Source organism: Mustela nigripes, chromosome 13, assembly GCF_022355385.1.
Source record: "Mustela nigripes isolate SB6536 chromosome 13, MUSNIG.SB6536, whole genome shotgun sequence".
Lineage (NCBI taxonomy): Eukaryota > Metazoa > Chordata > Mammalia > Carnivora > Mustelidae > Mustela > Mustela nigripes.
The window spans coordinates 114,261,207-114,284,988 of record NC_081569.1 but is presented as its reverse complement, the minus strand read 5'-3'; the positions used below and the strand labels follow the sequence as shown (position 1 = coordinate 114,284,988).

General features: G+C 45.5%; 1 protein-coding gene across 1 annotated transcript in view; it reads right to left on the bottom strand.

The window, feature by feature from the left end:
- The window catches only part of SUSD6 (sushi domain containing 6), a 94,738-nt gene that overhangs the window by 37,434 nt on the left and 33,522 nt on the right, over window positions 1-23,782 (bottom strand). Inside the window, exon 2 of the mRNA XM_059373479.1 lies at window positions 13,296-13,498. Coding sequence (XP_059229462.1) covers window positions 13,296-13,416 — 121 coding nt within the window. The 5' untranslated portion in view covers window positions 13,417-13,498. The remainder of the gene's footprint in view (window positions 1-13,295; window positions 13,499-23,782) is intronic.

Here is a 23,782-nt window from a genome sequence, read left to right as displayed (position 1 = left end):
TTCCCGTACGTAGAACATTAGAAGCAGGTAACAAGTATGCAGAAGTTCCTGAGCATGGTGGGGGAAGCTATCAAAAGAGGCATTAGCGAATCCCAGGTGTCAGAACTCAAAGGGCCCTGGAAAGCTTGTCCACCTCTCCCCCACCGGTGAGCAAATAAGGGGCCTTCAGTTACTGCTCTTTAGAAGCAGTGCTGGTGCTGGTGCTGGTGCCGGTGCTGGTGCCGGTGCCTGGGATCCCCGGCTCGGGGCTCTGCTCTTCATACTCTTTACACCCCAGACCTTGAGCTGTGGAAAGACTTCCTAAAATGCGGACTTCCAGGACTGACTACTGCCTAAGAGGGCAGAGTAAGAAGTGGGTGAGGAGAGGATGTCCAGGATGACCTAGCCAGAGGCTCGCAAGGTCCACCCTACACCTACTCCTGCGCTCTCTCTGCGGGACGGTGGGCAAGGACCAGAACCAGCCCACAGAAGGTCAGAGACAGACCTGTGAGCTTCTTCCCTTACTCACTTAACTTTTTCCTAGTTTCCAAATTACATGGGCCTGCCTGCAACATCCTATTTCTGAACCACTTCTCCCCATAGTGGGTTCAAGACCTCTCTAGCCCTCTGTCCCCACCTTACCAAAAATTGCTCTGAAAAGATCAGATGGGCTTATTCACCTCAAGTGTAAACTGGTGGTTTCCAAAATGTGATCCCCAGATCACCAGCAGCAGCATGCAAGAATTTAGCAGAAATGCAAATTCTTAGGCCTGCTGACTCAGAAACTCTGGAGGCAAGCCCAGCAATCTGGGCCCTCCAGGGGATTCTAACGCATGCTCAAATTTGAGACCCAATGGAGCGTATAACCTGTAAGGTTCAACCTGTTGCTTCTCTCCCAATATGTGACTCTTAAATAACACACCTGAATGATCTCTAGAATCTCAAGCCTAGGAGTCCATGTAGCTGCCACTGGAAGGAGAAACTTCCCAACTCAGCATATTCTTCTCTTGCTTCCAGGGTCCAAAATACATCAACTGTCCTTCAAGCCTTAACCAGAGGCAGGAAAGCATGGGCATGGGGAGAAAGGTGACCCTGCAATGCGAACTGTAAAGCAGGACCTCTCTTCACCAACTCCCGACTAGTGAAGCCTTTCAGAAGGGAGAAAGGTGGCTCAGTGGGCCTAGACCTCTCCCTGACTGTGGCACTGACTTGAGGTTGATCTGCCCAGACACCATCCCACCAAATGCAAACTGCAGGTACTTGTTCTGCAGTAAAACTGGCCTGGGCCAGACACTCAGGGAGGTTTTTGAACCCCCTCCATGGGGTTTCACCCTGAGACCGACAACAAGCACCTACTATGGGTCCCTTGACACTTCCTGGGACACAACGGAGCAGCACGTGAGGCTCCAGGGGTGTGTGTCAGGAAGGTGGGACTGGGGTGCCAGACTGGCATTGCAGACACTGCCAACCACAGCCTTAAGAGAACAGCATTAACAACCCCACTAGCTCCCACTCTCTGTCCTTGTCCCAAATCTACACTGATTAGCCTTCCTCTTCTCTAGCTTATCCCGGGGCCTAATCTCAAGAGGGACTCTGTGGCTTCTTAGAGAAAAATGGATGTTGGACTTCCACGTCTCTTAAAGCCCTGACTATGACAACCTTGTCTAACCTGACGGTGAAGAAAAACAAAAATTTTTTAAATGATGTCTCCCTTTCTCCATCCACCTTCTTTATTCCCAGAAATGAAGCATCATCACATTCAGAGATCCAAGCTTTAGATTTCCACTCCACAGATTTGGGCTTCAAACTCAAGATTTGGGGCTCTGTTGGCAAATTTAGTTTGATCTTGTATAAAAAGGGGCCACTAAATGCCAGCCTCCCACCCAGGGATAAATGAAGGATTAACCAGTTACTGTTAACCAAGTGCTTTGAGCAATTTGGAAAAGAGACGCCAACTAAAAAAAAAGGAATATTATAATAATCCTTTCCATTAGAATAGACTTTTATTGTTCACCCAGCACTTCTACATATATGACCTCATCTAATCCTATTATCCACAGTCTTAATTATTCCTGCAAGGCCAGGTCTGCCATTACTGCTAACAGAATTTCTGAATACCAGAGAGAGGGACCTCAAAACCTCTGCCCTGCCTAACCACAAGATAGAGAGAACAAGAGCGTGGACAATGAGTTCCTCTGCCGAGAGCCACTCTCAAGAAATCCGAGACATATCTGGACTGGCAGTCACAAAAGCTCTCTACGCCCCAAACACATCAAATCACAGACAGTCCTCACCCCAGCGTCTCCGATTACCCCAGCGCCAATCCAAGCTGAAGTCTCCTGGAATATATCTGCACACCCCAGATACCGGCTGCTCCTCCACTCCTCTCCCTTCCAAATCAATTAGGAGCCTCCTCCACCCTTCAGCCTCCCGTGGGATTCCGGACTTGAGCTAGACCCCCATGGGACCCTGTGCTATGAGTCAGACTGGCTGAAAGAAGGAGTCGTTGTCAGAAACTCCTCCCACGGGCTGGCTGGGCTGAGGCATAGCATGAGGGGCCTTTCCTGAGTGACCCTGAACCCTCCAGCAGGCTGGAAGGGATCTCACTTACCTGGTCACTTTGAGTTCCCACAGGCAAATAGGGGCACAATTCTTCTCAGCCCCAACCTTTCCTACAACTTGTACCAAAACCAACACCCTCCTCCAGCCCGCTTTATTTCCAGTTTAGACTCATCCAACCCTGAATCCATTAGCTGGTGTTTGCTTTCTCTTAAACCCTTTGATCCTTGAGACACTCCAGCTCAGACCTTGTTTCTCTTCCTCCTAACTCCTTCTCCTCTCCTCCTCGACTGGAACAACTCAGCAGGAAAGGCACTGGCTGCACCAGCAGCTTCTCACCTCCCAGAAGCTTCCCCAACACTGCGCTGTTGGTGATCTTCAGCCCCATCTCTGAACTCTCAAACTAAGGCTTGACTTTATTTTTGTTCTAAAATCTCAGCTTCCGATCCTGCTCCACCAAGACAGAGACCACCCCTTCATCCAGCATGGCGAGAGGCACACCAGTTTAGGGGACAGCGTGCATAGGACTTCCAAGGTTTCAACAGAAGTAGCACAGCAAGTTCGAAAGGAAGGGTCAAGGAAGCAGAGCAGACACTACATTCCACTCTCTCCCTGTCCCCCTTACACTTGCCCCCACCATGCTGCCTGTCCCTGCCACTGGTGAGGTGCCACAGAACAACAATAATGAGGGAACACCACGACCCTACATGGCCAGTGTGTTATCATCCTGATATCGCACACAGGAAAACTGAAGGACATCAATTCTGAGAAACTTGCTCAAAGTGATACTACGTGTTAGTGGCAGAATTAGGATTCAAACCAGCCTGTCTGGCCCCAAAGACTGTATTCTCTCTCTCTCTCTCTTTTTTTTTTTTTTTTAAAATTAACATATAATGTATTATTTGCTCCAGGGGTACAGGTCTGTGAATCCTCAGTCTTCCACATTTCACAGCACTCACCATAGCACATACCCTCCCCAGTGTCCATCACCCAGCCACCCTCTCCATACCCCCCCACCCCCCAGCCACCCTCAGTTTGTTTTGTGAGATTAAGAGTCTCTTAGGGTTTGTCTCCCTCCCGATCCCATCCTGTTTCATTTTTTCCTTCCCTCCCCCCCAAGACCCCCACTGTGCCTCTCAATTCCTCATATCAGAGAGATCCTATATATGACTGCATTCTTAACCCTACTATGAAATCTCGTCTCCCCTACTCGCTGGCTCCTACTTGCCTCTCAGCTCTGGGTATAGACTTCTCTCCCTCAGAAAAAGCTACCGGGGCCCTCCCTATCTGAGTCAGGAACCCCTCTTACATGCAGTCCTCTAGTCCAGGGCCTGCCCTGACCCCAGCATGAGTCACGCAGAAACGCAGCAGGTGCAATCTTGGCGTGCAGCAGGGGTGTCAGCAAGTGACCAAGTACATCAGAGGATCAGAGGAGCCGTCTGCTCTGCGCTTCTTCTGGGGTACAGCACTGGCCCTGGCTGCAGCTGCCCTCCTCTCACAGACATACCACAAGGACCCAACTACAGCAGAGACCTTCCACCACAATTCAGTCCAGTGCCTGGCCCCAGAAAGCCCTCCATGGCATTATATACTTCCCGCTGTCCTCCCTGCCCACCTTATGTCAACACTCACTTGCTAAATGAGGTAATGCTGCTGAGGAAAATACTAAACCCAGTAGGTACCACAGCAACCCTGGCCACCCCGAGTCATTAGGTCTTGGAGCAAGTCTATAGGGTGTGTGTATCATGGTCTGCAGAACAAGGGGTTCAGGTTTCCCAAAGCTGCAATTCTGAGAAGTCTTTTTTTTTTTAATGTTTTGTTTATTTATTTAAAAGAAAGAGAGAGAGAGAGAGAGAGTGTGCGCACGCCAGAGAGAAAGCATGAGCAGTGGTGGGGCCAGGGAGGTTGGGGGAGGTAGAGGCAGAAGCAGACTCCCCACTGAGCAGGGAGCCCAATGCAGGACTCAATCACAGGACCCTGGGTCATAACCTGAGCCAAAGGCAGATACTTTACCGACTGACCACCCATCCACTCCCTTCAATTCCCAGAAGTCTTAACAAGCTGTCTGATTCCTTTCCATCAAAAATAGTCAAGGTTCCCAGAACTGGAAACTTGTTCTTTGGGAAACCTCTGACAACCTCAAGAAAAAAGACTAGGAGCTCCTACTAATTCCATGCAAGAAATACACACAAAGCCTACTCTCCTCCCTCCAGACCTTATTAATTCTAGTAGTAAGGGTATGAGCGGTGTCTCATAAAGGATGTGACTTGGAATTGGATTCTGAAGGATGAAGAGTCAGGTTTAGGAGGAAGGGGAAGAGGCACAATTCCAGCCACAGGAATCTAGCCACTGGAAGAATAGTGAGAACAGGCTTTGAAGGTGTTAATGTTCAGAAAAAGGAGTCCTCTTGGCCTTGACTTGAGAGATGAATAGAGGGAATTATGGGTGGGAAAAAAGGGGAGCCAAACCCATTCTTTCAACCTGGGAATTATTTCTTTGTATGCCAGGCCATGTTTTACATATACAACCTCATTTAATTCTCACAATCATCTTATGAAGTAGGCATTATTATCATCCCCATTCTAGCGAAACAAAGAAAGTATGGTCAGAACTTTATCCAAGGTAACACAGATAGCTACGAGTAGGGGCCACATTCAAACTGAGGCAAGTGGACTTCAAGGTCCATGCTTTTAATCAGAATACACTGCCTCTCCAAAAACAAGAAGTCCATAAAAAAGAAAGAATCTTGCCATCCACAGCAATATGGATGGATCTAGAGGATATAATGCTTAGTCAAGGGGCGCCTGGGTGGCTCAGTGGGTTAAGCCGCTGCCTTTGGCTCAGGTCATGATCTCAGGGTCCTGGGATCGAGTCCCGCATCGGGCTCTCTGCTCAGCGGGGAGCCTGCTTCCTCCTCTCTCTCTGCCTGCCTCTCTGTCTACTGTGATCTCTCTCTGTCAAATAAATAAAATCTTTAAAAAAAAAATAATAATGCTTAGTGAAGCACATGACATAAGTGAAATAAGGCAGGGGTCAGAGAAAGCCAAATTCAATGTGATTTCACTCATCAGTGGAACTTAAGAAACAAAACTAATGAACAAAGAAAAAAAAGAGACAAAAAACACAGACTCTCAGCCACAGAGAATGCACTGATGGTTACAGGGGGGTGGGGGGTGGAGGGATGGGTGAATTAGGTGAAAGGGATTAAGAGTACACTTAACCGTAATGATCACTGACTAATATACAGAATTGTTGAATCACTATACTGTACACCTGAAACTAATATAACCTCATACGTTTATTACACTGGAATTAAAAACAACACACAAGGGGCATGCCTGAAGAATAATGACAGCCGGATGTCACACTGAGCTGTACTAGTGACCTCAATGGCCCCATGAGAGCTGTGGGTGGTATTTACTATTTTAAGGTGTTTATGAGTTGAATCCTATCCCACCTAACAAGAGACAGCTCTGTGAAAAAATGCTAGGGGACAATGTTTTTTTAATAGTTATAATCTAGGGGAACCTAGGGGCACCTGGCTGACTTGGTTGGCAGAGCATACGACTTTTTTTTTTTTTAAGGTTTTATTTATTTGACACAGAGAGAGAGAAAGAGAGAGAGAGTCAAAGAGCACAAACAGTGGCAATAGCGAGGGAAAAGGAGAAGCAGACTTCCCACTGAGCAAGGAACCTGATGCAGAATTCGATCCCAGGACCCCGGGATCATGACCTGAGCTGAAGGCAGACACTTAACTGACTGAGCCACCCAGGCACCTGGAAGAGCATACAACTCTTGACCTCTGGGCCCCACGTTGGGCATAGAGATTATTTAAATAAACAAATAAATTAACTTTTTAAAGAAATAGTATAATCAGGGTGCCTGGGTGGCTCAGTGGGTTAAAACCTCTGCCGTCAGCTCAGGTCATGGTCCCAGGGTCCTGGAATCGAGCCCCACATCGGGCTCTCTGCTCACTAGGGAGCCTGCTTCCTCCTCTCTCTGTGCCTGCCTCTCTGACTACTTGTGATCTCTGTCAAATAAATAAATAAAATCTTTAAAAAAAGAAACAGTTATAATCTCACCCTATCTTCCAGTACATTCAGATTTCATGCATTAGGCTGGCTTCAGGTGAGGCAGGTAAACAAGGCTAGGAGAGATCAGCAGCCAGCAACCCTTTTTCATGCAGCAGCATAGAAAGGTTGTCTCTAAATACGGCTGTCCCTCTGGGCCTCAAAGCTAACACAAGTCAGACCAAGGTCACTCCTGACCTGGCCACACTCCAGGCAGCCAGCCACCCAGAATGGAAGTGGAGGCTCAGACCCTCCACAGGCTCACCCTCCTGAGTGAGGTAGAGGAAAGGAATCTCCCAGAGGGTAAGAGGTGAGGAAAAGAATCAACCTGCAAACCAACTAGAATAATTAAGAACTTTGAAAGCAGGCCCTAGGTTTTTCGGTTTTGTTTGTAAAGCATCCTGTGGCCCTTTTTGCAGAAGGAGTTGGGCATCTAAGGATATCATCCTCGCTCACAAATTAGGCCTGGGTAGTTAGGGCACCTTTGCTTAGAAGGTGGAATCTGTGTTGACTCAGGGCTTTAACCAAAGTGAGACCCACTCAGATGTTCAGTTCACTGGACTCCTGGTTTCTGTTCCTCAAAACTTACAGTGCAAGGCTGATGCCATGCGTCTGAAGTGTTCTCAACATGGCACAACAATCAGCCTGAGGAAGGTAATTTCTCAATATCTTTTCCTGATGCCACCCTTCAGCAAGCCACATAATGACCCATCCAGCTGCCTCCCACAATCCTCAAGTCTTTTTATAGTCACAGGTAATTACACCATGGAGAGATTACATCACTTCATCGGCAGTGTTTACAACTGACAGGAAGATGCTGTGCGGATGTTTTGGGAACTACATCCTCATTTAGCAAACAATTTGCTGTGGTTCTTATTGTTCTTTTCCAAGAATAGAACCGCCTTGGCAAACTTTGTGCCTAAACTGGGAACCAAACAACTAAGGGCCATTGTAGATGAGAACAGAAATCACCACAGAGGCAAACATGGTAACCCAGTGATGACTCCTTCATCCTTTATCCACGGGAGGAAACACAGACGGCGTCTTTCTTTCTGTCAAAAGAAAACTCTGAAGATTGCCCGGAGTGCTCCAAAAGGGTGACACAAGAAATGGGTCTCAGAGAAGCCTACCACTCAGCACAGGCAGTGTGGTTCTCAGCAGACCCTGGGCAGCAGAGTTAAGACAGACTGGACACAAATCCCAGTCAGCTTCTCTACTGACTGCTGCCTGTCTCTGGGTTATGTAACCTCTCTCAGCCTCAGTTTCTCATCTATAAAATGGTTACATGACCACCCAGCACACAACCTTTCCGAAAGCTTCAAATGGGATGATACACAGAGAGCCTGACACATAAATGATGCTCTGTATGCATCAGCTTCCAGCTTGTCCTCTCCCCGCAGCTCAGTGCACATTACCTCTGACCCCAGATCCCTTCAGAGATGGCGATGGTGAGCCAGGGCCACCTGTCAACCCCCCTCCGCTACAGCAAAGTCAAGGGCCAAAGCCACATCCTATCCCTGAGAGCCTTGTTCTCAGCATTTTCCATCTTCAGTGAACACTAACTGCCAGGCTTTCTCACCCTACTGCATAGAAACATAGATGGCTGTTTTCCCTGCTATTTTAAAATTGGTTTAGGTGCTTGTGTGATATTTAACATGGCCTAGAGTGTCATGGAAACACTTTAAGGGGGGAAAAAATCAGAAACAGGAGCACCTGGGTAGCTCGGTCAGTTAAGTCTGCCTTTGGCTCGGGTCATAATCCCAGAGAGCTGGGATCAAGCTCCACACTGGGCTCCCTGCTTCTCCCCAACATTGGGAATTCTGCTTCTCTCTCTCCCTCTGCTCCTCCCCTCCTCGCTCTTCTCTCTCTCAAAATAAAATCTTAAAAAAATTAAAAGTCAGAAACAAGTAAAATACAGAGTTTTTTCCAGTAAATCCCCTCAGGAAAGGGAGAGAATGAAAATCAAAAGCTTTTCACATTAGTCAGCGAGCAGGCGGGTTGAGACCATCACACTAGACCTTTCCGGAAGGCAAAGGGGTTTCAAAAAGACCAGTCCTTCCTCAACTGGTCAAGTCAGACACCTAGTCCCACTTCCTTACCCTGAACACAAAAAATGACTTTGCATCTTTAGTTTTGTTTTTTTAAAGACAGCAAAAAATGTCATCTGCATAAAAATCTCCTGCCCAGCATGACTCAACAGCGGGTCACATACCAACTCTGTTGTTATCATTATTTGGGAATTACAGCACACATTTTATAGGCCAAGTATCCTCCAATCATTTTTATTAGGCTACACAACACCAACCTCACATCCTTAAGGATTTTGTTTCTGTTTTGAAGGAGACACAAAGAGATCAAATGATTTGCCTAAGGTCATAAAACATGCTTCTTTTCTTTCTTTTTTTTTAGATAAAGTTTCTTGAAATCATAGGTAAAGGCACCTAGGGGGCTCAGTCAGTTACGCATCTGCCTTCAGCTCAGGTCGTGATCCCACCCAGAGTCTGGGATTGAGTCCCACACTGGGCTCCCTGCTCAGCAAAGACTCTGTTTCTCCCTCTCCCTCTGACCTTCCCCCTGCTGCTCGTGCTCTTTCTCAAATAAATATATAAAATATATTTTTTTAAATCACAGGTAAAGGGAAGGAGTTGTGAGATCTGAAAAAGGCTGCTACACAGTCGGGACCCTAATTCTTCTCTAGCCCAAGAAGAGAGGGAAGCTGGGTACTCTGCATATATATACATACACACATATATACATATATATACATATGTATATATATAAAAAATATATATATACATATACATATGTGTGTGTGTGTGTGTGTATTTTTTTTTTTTTTTTAATTCTGGTCTGCCTACACAGTGTGAACCAGGTGTGAAGATAAAATATGCTTCCTTGGGGCACCTGGGTGGCTCAGTGGGTTAAGCCTCTGTCTTTAGCTCAGGTCATGATCTCAGGGTCCTGGGATCGAGTCCCACATTGGGCTGTCTGCTTGGCGGGGAGCCTGCTCACCCCCCCTGTCAAATAAATAAAAATCTAAAAAAAAAAATCTTCCTTTTGTCACTCCCCAAAAGGAGACTTCTAATAATCTTCTCTATCTGTTTAAGGAATGACCAAAGGGGAAGCTGGACCTACTGCCTCTGGAAACCAAGATGGAAAACTGAACCTCGATCATGGCATAACTCTGCACCAGAATTCTCTAGTGCCCGTCCTACATGATTCTTTTCTACACCTGAGCAATTATGACCAAGACTAAAGGTGACTGTGGTATTTTATAACCAGAGACCACACTGATGAACTGCCCCCCTACAGGATGCCCACTTCCCTATGTCCAGTGGGACTCTCACAGAAGCACATTCAAAGTCTACTAGAGCCTACTGGGTAACAAAGACTGTGTAATTTACAAGCACCTCCTTTTAAAATGCTTCCAGAGTGGGTGTTCAGGTGCAGCTACAGGAGCTGGTAAGATACATACCAAGAGGAAAAGGGGACCTTTCCTGAACTGAACTGCCTTTCCTTGACCTCAGAGTATCTGAAAGTCTAGGTTTCTTGTCAAGCCTATCTGGCAAGCTGCTTATGGCAGGCACAGCCATACAGGTGTGCTCGGGTTTCAGGCCAAGGAGTGGGTGCCTTCCTCCCTAAGAAGCCACTGCAGAAAAGGAAACGCACTGGCAGCGCCATGATACACTGGATCTAAGTAATGGGGCCACCCCTTCCCCTGCCTGCATCCTGCTCTGTGCCAGTACACATTTTACGGGGAGCAGAAAAGACCTGGGGGTGGGGTGGCAGGGGAGGGAGGATTCTGTGCAGATGGGGGAGGGAAAAAACTACAGAGCCAACTTTTCCATCCTGCTCTGAGCCCACACTACAGACATACGTTTTTCCACATTGGAGAATAATAATCCCTTTATCCAGCCAGTCTGAAACCATCAGTCCCTGATAATTGAATTCAGACCTTGGATGGAAAGTTGGGAAGGTGTGCGTAGTTGGAAAATGGGGTGGGAAATGGGAGGAGGCAAGGGTGGAGCCCATAAAAAAGAGGGTGGCAGTAGGTGGAATGGCTTAATGAAGCTAAAGAGGCTAAAGACTTCAGAAACCAAAGGCAGACATTCTACCCTACTATTGCCAGGTCACACAAAGGGACAGCTCCCCTAATGCAGCCTGGGAAGAAGACGGTCTTGGTAGCATACCAGGCACTAAGCCAAGTTCTGATCCTGAGTAAGACGGTAGGACCCTAGCCGTAGGACCCTAGGTGAGTACATGACCTCTAAAATCCTAGCTCCGACAGTCATTCCACTTATGCACATACTTATTGAGCACCATTTGTTCTGGGCTAGGGGCAGGGCGGCAAATCTCTTCAATAAAGGGCTAAATGTTTTAAAGTCTAAATACTTTAGGTTTTGGGGGTGACACAGTTTATGTCACAACTACCCAACACTGCCACTATAATACAAACAGACACAGAAAAAATATATTATGAATGAATATTGCTATGTTCCAATAAAACTTTATTTATGGACACTGAAATGTGAACTTACAATTTTTATATATACATGAAATAATATTTTGATTTTTTCCCGATCATTTAAAAATATAAAACCATTCTTGGCTCACAGGCCATACAAAAGCAGCATAGAGGACTTGGTCCAGGGACCATAGCTTGCCAACTTCTACTCTAGACATACAGTGGTGAACAAGACAGGGTCTTCATATCCTGTGGCTCTGTGACTACCACTTCTAGAGAGCGTCTCTGGCTTGGGCTGCAAGCCCTGGGAACATAAGCCCTGCTTCACCTGGCTGTATGTTGGTGGATCCTGGCCACTTTTTCCTCTGGAACTTCATATAGCCACAATGCCCAGACTGTGGGGTCCCAATCATTAGCGGCTTCCTTGACTGTGCTAAATAAGAGCTCCTCACAACCAGAGAGATCTTAGGCTTTATGGCAAAGGTTTAAATTAAGTGTCAGAGCAGGGTGAAGAGAAGGCAATGGACGAGAAGATCAGTACGTGGGTGGTGGTGAAGGCTACAGTGCAACAAGAGACGCATCACTATTTCTCCCAGCAGCTCAAAAGAAAAATCGTAGATGAGACTGCACCATTATCTGTATGTGTTGGGTAAGTGGGTGGTGGGAGATGACAGAGAATGAGAGAGAGCACTGAGCTATGGGGACTCTATACACTGCACTATACCACACTGCCCCTATCCTTCTGAAGTCCCCTTCCAGAATCTAACTAAGATCCCTCTCTACGGAACGCTGTCCAAAGAAAACTACCATCTGTATATATCTAATGAAGTCTGGTAGGGGCCACATTACTATCATAATTAGTTGAGGGGTGCATGCAGCTCAGTCGGTTGGGCGTCCAACTCTTGATTTCAGCTTGGATCGTGATCTCAGAGTCGTGGGATCAGGTCCCACATTGGGCTCCCCACTCAGCACAGTATGTTTGTCACTGTCCCTCTGTTCCTCCCCAACTTGTGTGCATGCATGCTCTCTCTAGTAAATAAATACATAGAATCTTTTTAAAAAATCATCATCAGGGGCACCTGGGTGTCTCAGTGGGTTAGGCCTCTGCCTTCCGCTCTGGTCATGAGCCTTGGTTCCTGGGATCAAGCCCCAAATTGTGCTCTCTGCTCAGCGGGGAACCTGTTTCCCTTACTCTCTCTCTCTGCCTGCCTCCATGCCTACTTGTGATCTGTCAAATAAATTAATAAAATATTTTTTTAAAAAAATCATCATCAGTTGAGACCCCTACTGGTGCTTGCAAATACAGAGGCTCTATGGAGGTTCTCTAGCATCACCCAGAGGCCTATGGTACAAACCCAAATACGCCCTTTCCTAGAAGAACGCCGGGTGTAGAGGACCACATGAATAGAAGCTGGAAAGGTCTTCAGAGCACTGTGGAAGGCAATAAGGATCATACAAACTCAAAAAGGCTCACTGCTGCATTTTCAGCTGCTGCTAGGACCCCTACACCTCACCAGATTCAATCAGAAAGTCCTCAGAATCATGAAAATACAGAAGGAGGGAACTGAATATGACCTTAAAGGTACCTAGGTCAACTCCTTCGTTTCATAAATGGAGAAACTGAGCCAAGGAATGGCGAAATGGCATGTCTGAGATCACGAAGTTTAGAGTGTCAGTGACCAGGTCCTGGTTTCACTAAATTACAAGACCTCAACTCTACTTATTCTGAGAGAAAACATAAAGAGACAAGAAACAAACAATAATGAACTAACAATCATGAAGCACCAATTGTGTTAGACTAGTCCCCAGGTAGGGACTAGTATCACCCCATTCTGTCGCTGAGGAAACTGAGGCTTAGAGAAGTGAGATCTGCTCAAATCCCAGAGCCAGCAACAGCAGCACTGGACTCAGAACACCAGCAGTCTGATTCCCAAACCTGCTGCCTATCATGCTCTGAAGGCTACAGCTCCATCCTCCCTGGTGACTCCAGCTGTAGGGAGAGAGCCCATAACAACATCCCCTGGACGTTCCTACACACCCCTCCCTTCAGCTGGCTCAGGAGGCCCCTTACTGCCACTCCCCTTGACTGGCCCCCTGCTTTACCACAGCACAAAAGACTCCCTGCAACTGGCCTCTAGGTGGAGAGTCCCCTATCCCAGCTTCAGGAGAAAGAAAGGTATGAGCCTTTTCCCTCCCCCACAGAAAGGCAGGCCCAAACCCACCTGAGGCAAGGCTCTCTCCAAGGAGGGTACTAAGGATCACCAGCGGAAGGAACACTCCATGTCCCACGGAGGCCACGGCCAACGCTGCAGTGCTCTTTGGTGCTATCCTGCCATGGCACATCTTTTATCCGTCCAAGGTATTTAAAAAAAAAATTTTTAAAGCCAGAAGTAAGAATTCTAAAGTCAGCCACGGGTAGATTTACCTATAAAAAAAAACAAAACAAAGACATAAGTGAAAGCTTCAGCCTTAAGTTTGTTGTACGTAGACACTTTGATAAGGAAGCTATAGTCACAAAGTTCAAGAATTCTAGTAAATGAATTCCTGCTGCCAAGAAAGGACAGCCGCCTAAGTGGCTTTTCAACTTGTATCTGGGGGAAATGCTGAGGCCTGCAGCAGAGTGCCACGAGCGTCCACAGCCAGGAGTCAGATCCTTGCAACAGGACAAGGACACAAGCACAGGCTCATCTGAAGATCTGTCGGGCACAGCAGAGCTTTCAGAAACTGCCCCGGCTCTGCCCCACCACCTCCCAGCCTCCAGCAGAGAGGAGGGGAGAGGCGGCTGTTGACATAGTGCTACACCCCTGAGTCAGGCTTTGCCTTTGCCACCTGGACTCATAGCAAGTTCAACCAACCAAAAGGAAAAAAAAAAAAAAAATAGAGAACACGTGTCTTAAAGGGAGAAATACACCGCCTAGAGAAGGAATGCAGCAGTGGAAGCCAAGAGCCCTGGCCAGGCTTGTTCAACTGCCAGAGGCTGGATGAGCCCCTGAGGATCTGACACTGACTCCACAGCCATGACTCTCAAAAATGGACCAATTAATCCAGGCTCACCCAACACACCTGTGACCCCAGAGGCCACACTTGTTGATTGCACCTGACAACAACTAGAGGGAGGACCATCTCTAGAGGGAGGACAGTCTGTAATTGTTTTTTGTTTGGTTGGGTTTTTTTTAAAGATTTTATTTACTTATTTGACAAACAGAGATCACAAGTAGGCAGAGAGGCAAGCAGAGAGAGAGGGAGATGCAGGCTCCCTGCGGAGCAGAGAGCCCAATGCGGGGCTCGATCCCAGGTCTCTGGGATCATGACCCGAGCTGAAGGCAGAGGCTTTAACCCACTGAGCCACCCAGGCACCCCGACGGTCTGTAATTGTTAACTGCCCCTCTCCACCCCGTTCAGACTATGACTTAAGACAACTAGGAACCAGTCTTTAAAAAAAAAAAAAAATCAGGGGTCAAGAATTTCAGGGATTACTTTTCTACCTGCCTTCAGAGAAGCTGAAGAGTTGATACAGGCCTATTATATTTTAGTTAACTCATCTGATTTCATTTATCCTTGTTTATAACAGGTATTCCAAATAAGATTACACTCCCTTTTTAAATTCCATACACATATCTCCTTCTCCATTAATAAGGTTTCATGTAAATAGATAAGGGAGCCGGCCATCTACAACCCTAATAAAGGATACCCCTGAGATTCTGCCAGGGATATTAACCAGCCCTGCCTTCTATCTATGTCTGAAGCCTTGACTGACGCCTACATCCCCTGCTAAAGAGAGTTATTCCAAACAGCAGCATGAGTTGTCTCAGTATGAAGGAAAAGCAGCTATGAAAGTCTTCAATGAGCATGAGCCAGGGGTTCAAAAACAGAGCTAACTTTACTCACTACCACCAAATAGCTGTGAATGTAGCAGTCTTCTCTCCACAGCTTTTACACAGGCTCCAACTTGAGCCTTTAAAGCTGTAAAAAACGGATGGTTCCTGAAGAAGTCTGGGGGTAGAGTCAGTAAGTGACCCAAATCAGTACACAAAACTGTGTACATGTAAATATGTGGAACGTATACACATTTAGGTGGCTAAGAACAATGGAGTTAGAATGCCAAAATTCAAATCTGTTTACTCTATTATGACCATGTGACCAAATCATTCTCTTAGCCTCAGCTTCCTCATCTGTAAAATGGGAATACTAACCATAGGTCTTCATAGGTTTGATGTAAAGATTATCAGACAAAACACTTGGCAAGTCCCTGGCACTTTGCAAGTTCTCAGTGAACACTGCCTGCTATTGCTGTTGTAATTATTAATAAGGACTGAGCTTGATAAGACCTTAGAGGTCATAAGGTTTCACCTCTTCATTCGACAGATGCCACAACCAAGATCAGAAGAGGTTGAAGAATATGGCCAGTTAGCAAAAGGCCCTTTGGTGCTGCCAATTTTGGTTCATTGACAGCAGGAAGCTCTACCAAGTAGTCATCATTCCCCAAGGCAACAGCCCACAGATCACTGAGAATAATAATACCTGGTTGTGCCCCATCACAGCACGTGCACAAATACTTCTGTAGTGAATGGATGGCACCGGATCAGAGTGGTGCTTAGATGTTCTGTGCACAAGTGAAGGCAATCAAGAAAGATTACCCGGAAGAAATGATGCTGACTGCTAGTGTTAGTGAAAAAGGAGAAAAAAAGTACCAAATACAAGTGGAACAGAACAATGAGAGCACAGTACTCTTGGCAGAGGCAGAGTTAAGGGCTAGGCTAAGAAATTTAAACTTTACCATGAAAACTATGTAGCACTTACAGGATTATAAACAGAGAATTTATAAGACCAAATTCATTTAGGAAGATACTCTGGCAAGGATTTTGGAGTCGGGTGTAGGGGGCACCAAGTGGTAAAGGATCTTAAATTTAGTATTTTATAATTAACGTGGAGCTCTTTTGAGGGCAATTTGACATCTGTCCCCAAAATGCATATATTCTCTAACCTATCAGTTCTACTTTTAGAACCTGTCCTCAAAAATCACATGAGCAATGATGTAGATGTAAGATAATCACTGCATCCTTTGTACCGGCAAAAGATTGAAGTGAAACGAGTTTAACAAGTTGTCATACACACATGTAATGGAATACTATGCACTGGTTTGAAAAGAACTAGGCAGGTCAGTCTGTACTCATATATGGAATCACTTCCAAAATTAGCACGTGAAAAAAACCACTTGTGAGTATGCATGTATTTTTAAAGGGGATACACATATACACACATGCATGCCTGGAAAATCTCTCTCTGGAATGATGCATAAAAAATTGGTAGCTAACGACTGCCTTCGGGGAGGAGAAATGAGTGATTAACAGGAAAAGAACTCATTTTTCACTGTACATATTCCCCTTTAATCTCCTTGAGCCGTGTACCGTGTACATGTATTACATATTCATATGGGTAAAAATGTAAAATAAAATTAAAGTAGCAAGGTCTTCTTGCACACCGCCTGTCTCCTCCCTCAACAAACTTGACATTCAAATAAAACTGACTACCCCTCCTGCCAGGAATACAGTCACTTCCAGGGCTCAGCACAAGGGGGCATCTCCTGGGGGAGTTCTGACACTTCCTACCATGCCCACCTCCAGTAGAACTAACCCCCTTACATCCCAAGTATCCTGAGCACCCTGCTATGACTATACCTCTAATAGGTTAATATATCTACATGTTTATCTGTTTCGCCTCATCAGACTCAACAGGGTACTTAGGAAAAGAGAGGGCAACAGGGCCTGGCACCTGACAGGCAGGAAACAAATGCTTGCCAAATTCACGAATACTGTGGGGAGGAGCCCATTTAGTACTGGGAAGAAAATGCATACAGATGAACTCCTGTTCTGTTTTAAAGAAACAACGGACTCCTCCCTTATTGTTTAAGCAGCTACCTGGGCCAAAGGACCAATTCCACCATGAAGCCTAAGACCAGATTAAGGGAAGAACAGATGGGGGTAATGACGATGGGAGCTCTACAAAGAAAAAAAGATGAACAGAGGGTAGTCAGTGGAGTGTTTACATGCAAGGCCAGGCCAAGAGTTAGTGCTTCAGAAGTAACACAGAGAAAAGGGAAGACCTACAACCCCAGGTATTGCTCAGAATGGGAGAACCCAGTTATTGTAGAGAAAGGGTTACCTATGTACATCTCTTCATTTTAAGAAGGGATCTGCTCTGAACACAGAATTTAAAAAATAAAACCTATCCTTGAATTGTGACTTTAGATTAAGTGAAAAGAAAAACACTTCAGAACAAATTAACTATTCATTACCCCTAGAGAAACACACAGACAAAAACTTGGAGGAGGAGGGGAAGGAGAAGAATCTATCTCACTTGAGTATTCCTTTGGTACCTTTCTTCTCCAGACAGAAAGTAGATGCTGGTTGGCAGGGGCTGGGGGAAGAAACAACAGTTAGTGTTTAGTAAGTACAGAGTTTCAAATTTGCCAGAAGAGCTCTGGAGATGGACGGATGGAGGTGACAGCTGTACAATAGTGTGAATGCACTTAATGCCACTGAACTGCACACTTAAAACTGGTTAAGACGATCGATTTCATTTTATGTGTATTTTACCACAAAAAATTTTGGGGAAAAATTATGATTAAAGAGGAGCCTGGCCTCATGTTCAAAGTTGGCACTCATCCATCCTCACAAGGCATGGAACATTTAAACTTAGAGGTACAATGGGGAAAGGGTCCAGGGCTGCAAGTCAGTCCCCTCTCTGCCACCAAACAGCTGGCTGATCACAAAGGCTCCCTGGCTTCCATTTCCATATCTAAAAAAGGCTTGAAGGTCTCTCTCAGCCAGAGAATTCACCACAACATCCGAGCTTCTCTGCATTTAATACAACTCTGCCTGCCTCCCCCTCTAAAATATGGGGTCAGGAGGAGTCATGGAAAATCTAGATTCATCCTGATATTCTTCCTTGGGACTGGTGCTGCTGCCCCAATAGCATGTGGTAAAGAGAGTCTCCATGAGCTAGAATGTCTGGCCCTCAAGGTCAGCATCTGGTCTCTCACACCTCTGTGAACTCGGAACATTAAAAGCTGGGTGACTGTGCTCTGCTAAACGTCATGAACAGTCATTTCCTTTCAGAACAATCCTCTATGAGGCCCCATGGCTCTGATTTTGGGGAAGCCACTTACCTCACCTCTGCCTCTATACCCTTGTCTATAAAATGGGGTTGTTGCTTGCTTTAACTATCTCCCTACTCTGTAGTGAGGTTCAAAAAGGACAAAATACAAAGGAAAGCTCTATAAACTGGCAAAACTCGGGTCCTTCTATATACAGTTTGGCCTAGGAGCCAAGACAGCAGAGACCTATCTATGGGCATTCTTTATCTGCCCATAAAAAATGATGATGCAAACATGACACGCTTCTGGAGTAAAGGACAACCTGTAACACAAGCCCAAAGTCCAAATGGTTTGCTTGCTTATTGTTGCCACAGATGCTTCCAGGTTAACCAAAGAGCCTGAAAAGATTAAAGGTATCCTGGTGATGAAGTCCATATGGAGGGGAGCGGATGAAGGGGGGGGTGCAAGGCGCCAGCTCTTGCTTTGTCCTCAGCCAGCCTCCTGCTCCCTCATCACTGGGAGTCACCTTCAAAAATGGCTCATAGCTTAGGGTAGCAGCAGCAGCAGGTGGGGCCAGCTATGAAACACCTAGGGCACCCTGCCCCTGAGACAGCTCAGGGCCCAGATCTCCTCAGCCCACGTGCCTGGCTGCCTCGGTCCTGCTGGAGAAACAGGGTCATGTAGCATTCTACTGAGCTCTCCTCTGCGGGGGCAAGAGTCCTGACTCTGTCAAACTCGGCTCCCAGGTACAAAGTAGGTTTCTCTCCAGTTCTGTGAGATCAGCCTCAGTCTACATGTAATTTTCAGGACAGATTATTTCCTAAACAATGACCCATCTCTCTGTTAGTTAAGAGAAGGAACTGGATGGGTAAAACCAACATAAGTCCTTTTCTTGCTTCAGACCTAGTCCAGAAAGGGGATGGTAGTAGTAGAGAATCTAGAACAAGAAAGTCTGTTCCTTTGATTAGTCATCTTCACCAACCCCAATGCTGCCATGTGATAGGAGAAGACAAAGAACAGTTTGTGAAATGTGACCAGAATTTAACCAGTTAATTACCTTTCAGAATGTAAAGATAAGAAGTCTTAACTCTGTGAGGATGTGATAAGTCTCCCAGAGGGTATGATAAGAGAAGTGGCTAACATGCCAGGAAGGTCTCCCTTACTGCTCCCTTTCTTCCCTTCCATGTCTCCTCCACTTCCCTCCTACTCACTCTGAAACAGCTTGGCCAAAGCAGCAAAAGATATCTAAACGTTAATCAGATCTTAATGCCTCCTACTCTTCCCTCCAAAATGAAAAAATGAAGTTACTTCTAGACATCTTCAGTTTCCTTTTTTCTCCCCTTGTGACTCCTTCCTCTGTATCTTCCCCTTTCTTTTGTACCACTAACATGCGAGGGCTTCAACAGGCACAAAGTGTTCTACTGGACTTGGAGATCCTCAACAGCCAGAATGACGCCTTATCCATTTTCTTTTTATCTCCAGGTCCAAAGCCCAAAAGAAAAAGTCAAATTCTTGTTAAAATTCAGCTCCTAAAAATCCCAAAATAACCTTCAGCTTTCCTCATAAGCCACCTAAGTCAGAGTAGGGCAGGTGTTAAGAGTATTTATTTTTTTTTAATTGCTTTGATATTCTTTGTATCTTTGTCTGGTTTCCCCAGAACTGCTCCCCACATCCTCCCGTTGTCACACTTTACCCCTACCATAGTCCTCAAGCTTCAGACAGCAGGGACTGCAGCAGAGACACTACCCCAGCCCCACACCTAAGCTTCTAAGTCTCCAATATCTCTTCTAGAACCTAACAGCAGGATGACTGCAGCATGGACCTAAATGCACAAGACAGCTCTAAGTCCCAGCTCCACCAATCAACAGTGGACTGGCTTCAGGCAAGTCAATTATTCTTCCTGGTCCTCAAGGGGTGGGCCTGGATGATCCCCAAATGCCCTTTCAGTTCTAAGGAATCTGGAATGTCTTCTAGGGAATAGGAGGGGCCCAGAAATATTTCCTCTGAAAACACAAGTCAACAAAAGTTCTAACTGGAAGGAAGAAATGTTAAACCCATCCTCTTTGTTCTGCATGAGCAGTCCTCTACCCCTTCTTCTCCCAAGACCCATCTCAGCATCCATCTCCCTCTGCACTGCAGCAAACTCAGGGAACTCCACTTTCCCATTTAGAGCTTAATCAATCCATCAGCACCATTTGTATAGGCCATCCGTACACAGTGTTCCTAAAGTGCTTTCCAAAAATAATAAACATCTAACAAAAAACCCTTGCCTCTGTGCATGCGCATGCGCACACCACACAGATCACTGCAGAGCTGTAGGCCCAGAAGGAAAGAGAAAACACACAAGAGAGGACAGAAGAGAACAAAACAACACAGACTCAAGACAGGACAGAAAAAAAGGAGAATGAAGGCAGAGTGGCTGTGAGCAGGAACTTGGCTCAGGCCATAAATTTCCGACCCTGAAGGCAGGAAACCACTTCTTCCCTAAGTCCCAGCTTCACCAATGACTGATGGGCTGAGACAAATCACACTGCCTTCCTGGGCCTCTGTTTCCTCATCAGTAAAATGAAACAGTTCAACCAATTGTTCCTAAGGGAGGCTGGGATCGTGAAAAGATTCTAGCAGACTGGGCCAGAATCTCTGCTCTGCTTGGATAGTATGAGCTGGGTAGTCTAGGGTAAATTATTTTCAGTTCCCATCTATAAACTGGACACACAATACCCACTCTTCATTGGGTTGTCGTGAGGTGGAAATGAGATAAACATGAAGGACGCAGGATGGTGTATGGGGCAATGGGTACTCAAATCAATGTTGACTAAGGCCCTTTCCTGCTCTAAAAGGCTGTAATTGAGCACCCACTGGATTCCTGAAGGGCACTGTTTCAGCTGGGCTAGAAACATATGCCCTGAGCCGAGGCTCAAAACACAGTTTAAATGAAAAAACAGCCAATAGGTCAAATAAGTAAACATCCAAGGTTCTCCCTATGACATTCTAAAAATGTATTTTTTAAAGGAACTTCACATTCCCTCCCCCCAAATTATAATTATGTTGACTATACTAAGGCAATATTTGTATTCAAAGAGACCTAGGAGGTTTTCTAGTCTGAACATGTTGTAGGAAAGGATGAGGCACACAGCTTACATGTTTGATACATATATGTGTGTACACACACACACACACACACACACACACTTATTACCTCATTAAATAGGTGTCATTACCCCCTTTTACAGATAAATGAAATCCAAGGGACCAAAGTCTATTCTTCTCCTGCTCTCCTACTGCAAAGGGCTTCCTGATCTTTTTTTTCCAAATACAAGGTCAAGTTTAGCCACTTCTCTTCTGAGAAAACTCATCAATTCAGCCCATAAGCACAGAAGGCCCTTCTGAACCCAAAGCATTACTCCCTGGACCATGAATGGGGCAACCAATCATGTCCCTCCCTAGGGCCTGCTCACGGTTACTTAACTGCTGTATGCTGCATTTACTGCAGGTAGTAAATTCTGGCAGAGACCACCAACTCTGCCTCTTTCTACACCTCAAAGTGCTCAACATTTACTTGTTCACTGAAGGGGGAAAAGAGATAAACCCAAAAGACATAATTTGTGTAGGAAATGCAAGAAAGCGAAGTTGCAGCAGACATAAAACAGGAGAGGAAAAGGGCATAAATCCTGAAGTTTTGGCCAGGTAGCAATACGTGCTAGGCAGAAGGGGCTGTAATTGGTTCCTAGACCCGAGAGATATATCTACGTGTCATCACATCCCTCTGCTTGGTTCCCATCAGAGCTGAGCTGAGCAGGCTTCAATACCCACTGGGCAAATAAAGTCTGGGAAGCTGATTTGCTAAATCTGACTTTTTAGGGCTCTGTGTTTGCAGTGACTACGCTGCAGTTCAGCAAATATTTACTGACTGTCTTCAGTGCAAGGCTTGGGTGATCACGGAGATGAAGTTCAGCACAGACATGAATTCCTTATTCTCAAGGAATTCACAACCTACGTGAGAGGAATTATATGTTTATCCATATAACACTGTGAAAGTGTTAGGAGGGTACAACAAAAGAGTTGTTTTTGTTTTTCAGTGCTCTGAGAATGTAGAGGAGACGGGAACAAAGACTTCTGAGTGGGATTAGCGGGAAGTGAAAGAGAAATGTTGAACTGGACCTTCAAAATCATGCACAGACCTAGTGGGCTCTCAGGATAGATTTGCATGCATAGTGCTAATTACAAAGAAAGAAAAAGAAATGGAGAAAAGCAATTCACCAAAAGGATGGCAGAGAGAAAGAAAAAAAAAGTGGTAATTTTGTCTGCGAGGCACCACTGAATGCTGTGTCTGGTAACAAGAAATAAATATCTATCTATATACCTTCAATCAAGATGTTTAGGTGCTAGGTTTTGGTTTCCAAAGTACTCAGAGCTATGCAGGAAACACCTCCTCCAGGTCAAAAATAGCAAACCCAAGAGAACTGGCTGATGCACTTATGTTTACTTTTTACCATCTCTGTGGATGGCTTCCCAAAAGCCCCCAAATGGGATGGTATAAACAGGTCTGTGTCACTTCCTGGTTCTCAGGCCTTCTGCTACATTCCCAGTCAGTCTGGGAAGGTTGCCTATTTAAAAATAAACTTTAAAAAACTCACCCAAAACCCCAACTCTAAACCACCCTTTCCTCTACTTCATTCAATTTCACTAAAATTAAAAGGGACTGAGCAAGAAATGAGACACAAATGACCACAAAGAATGAATTCTCAGCTCAAAACAAAAATATATGCTGAGTTCAGGGTCAGGAGATCTGGATTCTACTCATATTCTGCCTCTAACTGGAAAACTTGACCTTGAGCAAGCAAGACAATTCATCTTTCTGCACAATAGCTGTTTCAGCAAACCTAACTCCAATGCGGTTATCCAATCGTTCTGGACCTCAATTTCTTTATCTTTAAAATAGCACTAATAAAAGATACCTCATGGGTAAGTATTATACCAGGAAACACATATAAAGCATTTAACATAACACCTGGCACTTAATGAGTCATCGAACATGGTATGTATTCGAACTAGTACCACCTATCCCTAGTATTATCATTATTTTCTGAATATGTAAGGGTTGAGCTAGAAGACTACTACCTGAAGAGCTTCTCTGGCTCCAAAATCCTATGATTTTAAGTCACCATCTCCTTTTTTTTAAGGGGCTAAATAGAAAGGAAGGAAAATAAACTTGGCAAAACATGACAGTTACAAACACCTCCTCTCAGCATTTACAAATATGAGGATACAACTACGAAATCCATCAGTGAATAAAAGGCACACTACCCACCCCAATGGAAACGTCTTCCCTATTCCTGCATTAAACCCACAGCATGTGGCAAGTTCACCCTTGACACACTGCCTCTACTCCCATGAACACCAAGGACAAGGCCCTCTGGGCCAGTACAATCTGACTTCACCCACCTCTCTATAACTGTCAGCAGCTCCTTAGACCAGCCCTGAAAGATAGCACAGTGGTCAATCCAATCCATTCATTTCTTTTTTAAGATTTTATTTATTTAGGGGTGCCTGGGTGGCTCAGTGGGTTAGGGCCTCTGCCTTCGGCTCAGGTCATGATCCCAGGGCCCTGGG